At 42.5% G+C, this 10014-nt stretch overlaps 1 protein-coding gene across 1 annotated transcript in view; it reads right to left on the minus strand.

Moving 5' to 3' along the window:
- wdr12 (WD repeat domain 12) overlaps positions 1–8389 on the minus strand; it is a 59667-nt gene extending 51278 nt beyond the window's left edge. The window contains exon 1 of the mRNA XM_068035862.1: positions 8276–8389. Within this exon, the coding sequence (XP_067891963.1) occupies positions 8276–8316 (41 nt within the window). The 5' untranslated portion in view covers positions 8317–8389. The remainder of the gene's footprint in view (positions 1–8275) is intronic.
- Positions 8390–10014: the final 1625 nt, after the last annotated feature.

A 10014-nucleotide genomic window follows, 5' to 3' on the forward strand; every position in this document is an offset into this window, starting at 1 on the left:
CAAATGGCCTCTTTTTGTGCCATAATGACTATGATCTCTTACCTCCACCTCACTGAAATCCCACACTCACCAGATTCTCTTGCACTCAGGTGAAATTGCTCTGTGCTAATACTCTTATTAATTGACTTACTATTTTACGCATCCTGATTGAAATTTCCCAGCTTTTAGTTTAAGCCAATGCCCTGGTTTAGACAGAAAAGGGGAGAGGAAAAGAGAAACACTCACCAACCAATTACCTGTCTACCAGTGATGTCATACTATTAATTTTTTTCACTCTGACTTTTCAAACTCTTGATTCAAATGCGGCTTTTCTGCCTCTGAGCACTCCGTTCCCGGGCCTCGCCACCTCTCCGAGCGCTCTTCTCCCGGGCCTCGCCGCCTCTCCGAGGATCCTTGCTCAGGATCGCATGCACTTGATTAACTGTTTAATTAACCTATCCTTCCATTTTCAAAGATTTGTACACAAACTCCCCCAGGTCCCTTTTAGTGCATTCACTTTATCATACGATTTAAACTGTATTGTCTCTCATTCTTCCTACCAAAATACATCAGCTCACACTCTTCCGCATCGGATTTCACCTGCACGTGTTTGCCCAATCCAACCAGCTTATGCCCTTTCAAGTCTACTACTATTTTCCTCACAGTATATTACACTTCTGCATTTTGTTTCATCGCAAATGTTGAAATTGTGCCCCATCTCCAAGTCATTATCAAATTATCAAAATAATGCATCAAAAACAGCAGTGGTTATCGTTCTGAACCCTAGGATATACCAGTCTCTGCCTCCCTCCAGTCTGAAAAACAACCATTCACCACAACTCTCTTCTAGCCCTCAGCCAATTTTGTATCCACGCTGCTACTGCCCCTTTTATCCCATGGGCCTCAATTTTGCTAATATTATGTGCTACTTTATTGAACACTTTTTGAAAGCCCACATACACATCAACTGCACTGCCCTTATTCACCCTCGTTACCTCTCAATAAAACTCATTCAAGTTAGTCAAATACGATTTTCCCTCAACAAATACGTGATGGCTTTCCTTTATTAGTTCATGCTTGTCCAAGTGGATGTTAATTTTCTCCTAGATTGTTTCTAAAAGCTTCCCCACCACTGAAGTTAAACTGACTAGTCTGTAATTGCTATGATTATCCTTCTCCCCTTTTTTGAACTAGAGCATAATATTTGCAATTCTCCAGTCCTCTGGCACCACCGCTGTATTTGCAGAGGATTGGAAGATTGAAGCCAGCACCTCTGCAATTTCCACCCTTGCTTCCCTCAGTAACCTAGCATGCTTCCAATAATAAAAAGAAGAAATGCTGGAAATACTCAGCAGGTCTGGCAGCATCTGTGGAGAGCGAAGCAGAACCTAGTATGCTTCCAATTCTGACTGGGTAACTTAACCACTTATTTTTTTAGATCTCATCCAGTATCCTGGCAACCTTGTTTTTTTTACCACAGCTTCTGCAAAGTCCTCTTCGTTGTGTCATGCTAGACCCCCATCTGCTAAGAATGAGGCATATTAATTTTGTCATACGAACGTTGATTTGAAAACTATTGAAGTGAGGAAAGGACTTGTTTAAAAAAAATCACCAGGCCCTTGGCTGGAAAGATATTTGCATATTAACAGACAAAGGGATTACTTCCCTTATCCAATTTAATCCACAATGAACTTTGAGCACCAGGTATTGTGTAAGAAGAGGCATTCCAGGGTTGGCTAAGACCAGAGAATCCACAAACAGATGTGGTCAGACCAGCTGGTTCGTGACTAGTCTGCTTGGCAACCTGGTTTTTCTGAACTGTACAAACAGTGAACTGAGAGACTGCAGTATGCTCCTGGACTGAAGACCTCTCCTGTCTGACTCTCGCTCTCTTTCTCACAGAACTCCAAATCCACTGAAGACACATGAACTCCAAGAGAGAAAGGTCTCCTACAGCGAACAGGATTTAAGAAAAATACTGAGCCCCAACGTAGAGCAAGATCTACCTACAATCAAGGACTCTACAGTGAGCTCAAAGAACTGTAACAAAAACCCTCTTCAGAGATTGCCTCAAACTTTTCCACTTTATTTTCTTCTGCTCATTTCTGTCTCTATCTGCATGTGTGTATTGCGAATGCATGCTAGCGTGGGTGCATTGTGTATCCGTAAGCGTTAACTGAGTTAGAGTTAAGTTTAATAAATTTCAACCTTTTTTCTTTAAACCTAAGAAAAGCTGTTTGCGCTGGTTTCTTTGCCTTATAATTGGAAAGCGGTGAACAAGGATTGATCAAGGAGGAGCTTAAAACACGGTGTGTTTAAAAATAAAACCGTTACGGTAAGACCAGGTGAAGGCTGAGAGGGAACCCTAGACCCTTTTCTCACCTGGTCGTAACACTTGGTAAAGACCAATGGAAAGTACCTTAGCCATGCCTTCTGCCTCCACCAATGGATCTCCATTTTGGTCCTTAATCAATCCCACTACTGCCAATATGCCACCTGAAGACCGTTTAATTCTGTTTTATGCTGGTACCAATCTATTCTCAAAGGCCGGGGGTTTGCAGTCAGTGGCGAAGCAAGGCCGCTCGCCACTGACCTTGAAGAAAGCCGAGAGATCCAGCAGATTTTGTGGCTGTGGATTGCAGCATTCTTGAATGGGGATTCCTTAGCATGGAGCTGTAGTAATGTCATCTAGCTGTTCAAGCAGCCAATCATATTAAAGCATTCTCACGGAGTGTCATTTAGGTGTCAGCCGTGTCTCAGCTGATTGCACTCAGTCAGAAGATTGTGGGTTCAAGTCCCACTCCAGGACTTGAGCACAAAGATCAATGCTGACACTCCAGTGCAGTACTGAGGAAGCGCAGACGGGGGTGCCATCTTTTGGATGAGACATTAAACCAAGGTCCCATCTTCCTTCACAGGTGGGCATAAAAGATTCCATCGCACTATTTCGAAGAGGAGCAGGGGAGTTAATCCAGGTGTCCTGGCCAATATTTAGCCTTCGATCAACATCACAAAAAACAGATTATCTGGTCATTATCACATTGCTGCTTGTGGGAGTTTGCTGTGCTCAAATTGGCTGCCACATTTCCTACGTTACAACAGTGAATACCTTCAAAAGTACTGCATTGGCTGTAAAGTGCTGAGATATCCAGTGGTCATGAAAGGCACTATATAAATGTAAGTCTTTCCTTCTTTTACAGACAGCCAACCAGGAAATGAAAAACACTAAAATCAAATCACTTTTTAAAAATTCTACATGGAGAATAACAAAGATTGGGATGTATACATGGCGTGATGGTCGAAGCTGAAATATTCTGAAAAACTAATTATTAAAAAAAGTTTTAAAAACCTAGTGATTAATCACAATGGAGACATTTAACACTGCACAAATATAAAATTATTTTGTCAGGGACAGTTCTATTGCTCAGTAGTTACATAAGAACATAGGAAATAGGAGCAGGATGAGGCCATTCAGCCCCTCAAGCCTGCCCTGCCATTCAATAAGATCATGGCTGATCTGTCCCAGGCCTCAACTCCTCTTTCGGGCCTGCTCCGCATAACCCTCGACTCCCCGAGATTTCAAAAATCTACCTACCTCCTCCTTAAATACATTTAGTGACCGAGCCTCCACAACTCTCTGAGGGCGAGAATTCCAGAGATTCACCACCCTCAGAGAAGAAATTCCTTTGCCTCTCAGTTTTAAATGTGTGAACCCTTATTCTGTAACTATGTCCCCTAGTTCAGTGGAAACATATTCTCAACATCTACCCCATCAAGCCCCCTTAAAATCTTATATGTTTCAATAAGATCACCTCTCATTCTGCTAAACTCCAATGAGTAAAGGCCTAACCTGTTTAGCCTTTTTTTTGATAAGACAACCTCTTCATCCCAGGAATCAGCCGAGTGAACCTTTTCTGAACTGCCTCCAATGTTAGTATATCCTTCCTTAAATACAGGGACCAAAACTGTACGTAGTACTCCAGGTGTGGCCTCACCAACACCCTGTACAGTTGCAACAAGATTTCCCTATTTTTAAACTCTAACCCCCTAGCAATAAAGGCCAAAATTCCATTTGCCTTCCTAATTACTTGCTGCACCTACATGCTAACTTTTTGTGTTTCATGTACGAGAACACCCAGCTCCCTCTGTACTGCAGTATTTTGTAGTCTTTCTCCATCTAAATAATAATCTGCCTTTTTATTCTTCCTACCAAAGTGGATGACCTCACACTTTCCTACATTGAACTCCATCTGCCAAGTTTTTGCCCACTCACTTTAAAGGCCTGCTTGGGTCTACCAAAAAAACCCCGACCCGAGCCCAACAGACCCAGATCTGATCCGAGCCCGATCCAGCACAAATCCTTCCATTTTTTTCCCGCGCCCAACCCGACCATCAGTTAACTTACCTTCCGTTTTTCACTTTGTTGCTGAGCTGCACAAGCTTAAAATAATTGTAACAAAACCATCTTTCTAGTCCAAAAATTAAATTAACATTGGAGCCACTAACCTGTGATAGAGCGTGTCCGATCCGGCCCAACCCAAGCCTGAATGCCGGACCCGGAGGTGCAACCCGACCCAACCTGAACTTGACACATCATCAGGTCCCGTTGGGTTTGGGTCGGGTAGCAGGCCTTTAACTCACTTAACCTATCTGTAGCCCTTTGCAGATTCCTTGTGTCCTCATCACAACATGCCTTCCCACTTATTTTTGTATTGTCAGCAAATTAGAATACACTACACTCTGTCCCTTCCTCCAAGTCATTAATATAGATCCTAAATAGTTGAGGACCCAGGACCGATCCTTGTGGCACCCCACTAGTTATGGCTTTCCAACCTGAAAAAGACCCATTAATCCCGACCCTCTGCCTTCTGTGTGTTAGCCAATCCTCAATCTATGCCAACACATTACCCCCAATACCCTGAGCTCTTAATCTGTGCAGTAACCTTTTATGTGGCACCTTATCGGAAGGTTAGTTACTCACATAACCGTTAAAAACCCAGTTACACCTGACTGAACAAGGCGCAACTTTTTATGGGGTTTCAAACAGCGACGTGACATCAGAAAAGGGAAGTTCTCACCAAATCAACTGATTTCACTGCTGGCTCAGGGGGCAGGGGTGGGCGCCAGCACAGCCTGTGGCACAGCACATCGCAGTTCAGGATTTCCGCATTAAATCTGTCCATACACTAACTGAAGTTGCAGTTAGCTTCAGAGGGACAACAGTTCCAGAGAGCTAATGGCAGCAAATGATGAGAGTTTGCCGTCAACCTCCCTTCTATCCCACCCCACAAAATCCAGCCATACTGTCTCTTTGCCCCTCTGATTTCACTTTTCCTCCACTTTTTTTTTTTAAAGTTCAGCCTGATTCTCCCTTTATTATCAAGCTGATATCTGTCATATGCCTCCTTTTGCTGTTTCATCCTATTCTCTAACTCCTTGGTCATCCAGGGAGCTCGGGTTTAGGTTGCTCTCACTTTCTCCCTTGTGGGAATGTACCTCGACTATACTTAAAAGCCGACTCTATTATATTTCTGCCTGCCAGTCTTTGACTCTAATTTACCCGAGCCTCATCTAATCTTGCCACCTGCCTGCAGCACTACATCTTGGTTTTGCGGAAATCCATCTCTCACCACAGCTTGCTGGAGCCCAATGCAGCTATTTAAAAAAGTATATTAAAATAGTGCACCCAACAACAGTGAGTAAATGTAGCATTGAGCAATAAACATCACAACATTTAGATTAATTAACACTGGTCTGTGCCCAATCATAATCCAAGTTAACATTACAACTGTTCATTTCCAGTGGATATGCAGTTCAAAAGAGAGAAAACTTGCTTTAAAAATGTAGCTATATAAATTGGAGGAGGCAAGTGTTGCAAATTGTCTTTCAATTCTCATTGTTTTATCTGTTGCAATCGCATGGACACACTCCAGAGTCCTGAGTCAACGTAACATAGTATTTCTGGTTAGTCACAAAGTTTAAACATTCTAAAACTAGATGTTTGCGATTCCCTTTTAGCCTTCAGAATTCCTTGCACTGATGTTGGGAGAAAGCTCTCAAGACCATTGCTATCTTTTTGTGCCATCCTCCTTTGATTTGCGTATACTTACTAGCTTGTATTGGTTAAATCTATACAGTTTTAAAATCACGCAGGTTGCCTAGCCAGATTCTGGACATATATCCATCAATCTCTCGACTGTATATTGCTCTTTTAAGTTTTAATGGAAACATTTTCTCAGCCATTTACAGCACAATCAATGGATTCAAGAGTAAGTTGGATGGCCACTTGATGGAAATAGACTTGCAGGGCTACAGGGATCGATCAGGGGAATGGGACTAACTGGAGAGCTCTGTGGAGAGCCTCAAGGACCTGATGTGCCGAATAGCCTCCTTGATCTTAAACTGCTGAATTAAAATTTTATTTGATGTAACCAGTAATACCTACCTTAAAACTTTTGTCTTCACAGACCCACCCCAAGTCCTTATAATGGAGCAATGGCTGATAACATCACATTTGATCAAGAAATCCTGCTACACACAAAGAATTGCAAACCATCTAACTTAATTTTATGTTTGTTTTACAAATACTTTGCTTTGTTGACTGATCTCAGTTCTAAAAGAGTAACAATACTATTGTTAGCCTTAGTGAACCCGCACTAGGGTTGAAAATCAGCCAGAGTTCATATTCCTGATCACTGTCCAGCAACAACTTATGTTGTGAAGTACTTTAGATTAAAACAGGATTGGACTTGGCTGCAATGTCTCAACTCTCTCCATGGTGGGATGTTCATATAGTAGCAATAAAGATTCTATTCAAAATTGTGCTAGGAAGGCATGGATAGCTGTAGCTCCCAACAGTGTTGCCTCTCACTGATGTATAAAGGAATAGCCCTCAATCCAAGTCGCAGCAACATTCAACAATCTCATGAACTATGGAGACAGATACAAAAATAAAGCTGAGGAAGGAAAAAAAAATAAAACAGAAAAGAGGCTGGAAGGGAAAAAACTGCTCACAGAGATTAAAATGACTAAGTAAACATGAAGACTGAGTAAAAGCAGAGAAGTTAAATTAACGCAATGTAATAAAATCATAAAGTGCTGGAAATACTCAGCAAGTCTGGCAGCTTCTGCGGAGATAGAAACAGAATTGACGTTTCGAGTCAGGAGATGATCATATCCAAGTCGAAACATCAACTCTGTTTCTCTCTCCACGGATGCTGCCAGACCTGAATATTTCCAGCACTTTTGGTTTTTATTTCAGATTTCCATAGAGTCATTTACAGCACAGGAAGTGGAAGTTCAGCCCATCGAATCCATGCTGGCTCTCCACAGAGCTATCCAATCAGTTCCACTCCCCCGCTCAATCCCCATAGATTTCTAGCATCCGCAGTACTTTGTTTTTATTTTAGTTAAAGTAATGCTTCCATACAAATGTATTTGTTTCTACCTTTTCCTCTCTGCTCTATAGGTAGCAATTTTTCTTAGCCTCCTTTCCCCATCAAACCTAATAGTGCCTGGCTTCCAATCGACATCTTCCCAGAACATCACTATGAGGCAAAGAGCTCATCAAGAGGGGAATCAGGATGATACTTTCATTCCTACATTTCATGATACAACACACTGAAGCATTCAATCCTCAAGTAAAACACTGCTTGTATTGCGTTCCTCATCCAAGATATAGTGTTAGTTAACCCAGCATAGATGATGCACCATCAGATTACAAGGCACTCACTTTTTCAATTAGAGACGAGGAGGCCCTCATTGAGGATTCATAAACCAACTCAATGCTCCCCAGATGACTCAGTGTAAAGATGCACTGTATAGGGTGATGGTAAGCCACGTTGATCCTTGCTGTAAATATACTGCGATAACCAATCAACCGAAATGAAAGCAGATGTGCTGCAACAGACTTCACAGAGTCCCTCATGTGTCGGGGGAATCAGTGTAGCTGCTCCTCACCATTATTCAATGACTGCTGCGATAAGTGTTGTTACATTTAGATAAATGATTCGGCTCAGAGTTGGAGTGGATCGGGCTTAGCTGCGATGCCCTGTGCAATTGAACGAACTCACCATCAAGACTCAAAATAATGGCGGGGGGGGGGGGGGGGAGGGGAAGAGTTCCCTGTATCAGCATGGATTCCACATATGGCGAGGAGGGTAAGAGTTTAAGTAAAAGGCCTGAACTGAGAAGTGGCCACCGCACCGAACACGTTTCCAACCAAACCAGTCACTCACCCGTGCGAGCCCGCTGAGGATGGGACAAAGCATTTATCGCCCGAGCCGGGTGAACTTACCGCCTGTCCTCCGTGTAAAACCTCGCCTGCACCTGGGCCATGTTGGCTGCCTGGCGACTGAAGCCGCGCCTGCGCCCCGGTTACCGGCTGCTGCCCTCTGTCACAGAGCTTCTCGCACCACGTGGCCGCAAGAGGCACAAGCAATCGATCGCCGCGCTAATCCATCAGACCTTCTCCTATCCATTGGTCAAGACTTTTAAAGGCACACTGTATCTGGAAAAATATACAGCACTTGCTATTAGATTTCCAAATCTAACTTTTGAGCACACGAAAGAAAAGCTGTGCGATAGGAAATATAACACACCGCTTCAAAAAAAGACAATAAACCAGAAAATTAGTTAGTGTTGCTTGGTCGATGGTAAACTACTATAGTCTATAATACAGGATAAAATTAATCACTGGAAGAAACATGAGTTAATTACGAAATAAAGATTTCTAAAGAACACTGCCGAGTGCTTCCAGCATTTTTTTGCTTTATATTAGGATTTCTAAAAAGGCAGGGTGTGCGCTTGAGCAACCAACAGAGGATAGAATGAAAAAGAACCTGCATTTATGTAGCAACTTTTGTGGCATAAGGGTCTGAAAGTGTTAATCTTGAAATAGTGTAAATACCTCCTACCATGATGATGTAAAGGATCATGTGAGAGGAACTCAAAGATGGGATGTAGCATAGCTTTGGAGGAGTCACTCAGACTCGTGTGAAGATGTGCATAGTTATACTGATGTTCTAACTACTCGACTACAAAATCTCTCTAAGCTAGACTAACTAAGGTGGCGGTGAATCGAACAAATATACAATTTGGTGATCAGCAGTGAGATCAAGACCAAGAGAGGTTCTTAATATGCTACACCCAGAAGAATTTGCAAGAATTTAAAAAAGGCTGACCTGAAAAAAGCACCAAAATTGCTGGGCTCAAGAAGAGGCTGTATAATAGCTCCAGAGCTCTGGACACAGAAAGGCGGGGAATCGGCAGTAGAAATCCTATCTGGCGAGCACAGGCTTCATGTTGGAGAACCAAGCAAAGATCAATGATCTGGGAGCAACCCTGAAAGAGGGTAAAAATCCATCCCATAACAGTACTAGGCAGGCAGCAGCAGGAAAGTCCTTAGTGAGGGCTGCTTCGAGGTTGGCACCATTACACGTGGCGTCCAAAGCAGAAAGAAGCAAGCAACGAGGCTGCAAATACTCGATTATCCATGAGAAGTGAGTTAAGGAGTGTAGCAGTAACACTACAAAACAGAGTTTAGTACAAGGAGGAAATTAATCCTTAGTCTAACGGCGAGATTTCAAAGGCTGAAACACTGGCCATAGCAGGAATCAGTGCGGGATACTTCCAGTACTGGAGGGAACAGCTCAAAAGTGAAAGTAAAAAAAATTGAAGCAATGGAGCTTAAATTTTCAGTTCCAGAGAGCACATGGAAGGACCAAATCAAACCCAAAATTATTTGCTCTGGTAAAAAAGGTTTCTCAGATACAGAATTGCATCTACGTTGGACAGCCAGTCTGAAGTAGAGCAAGTTAATACACTGTTGTATTCTATTGGGGCTATAGCAGATGATGTGATTGCCAGACAAGATATGAATGAGACATCAGCTAAATTCAAAGAAGTTTTAAAAGCTTTAGATTCTTATTTCAACTTGTGGAACAATAACATTTTAGAAAGAGCATGATTCAACAGAAGGGTCCAGAGCCAGGTGAAACAGGTGACCTTTACAGGCTTGCTGAAGCATGTGAATAT

This window comes from Heterodontus francisci, chromosome 7, assembly GCF_036365525.1.
Source record: "Heterodontus francisci isolate sHetFra1 chromosome 7, sHetFra1.hap1, whole genome shotgun sequence".
Taxonomy (NCBI): Eukaryota; Metazoa; Chordata; class Chondrichthyes; order Heterodontiformes; family Heterodontidae; genus Heterodontus; species Heterodontus francisci.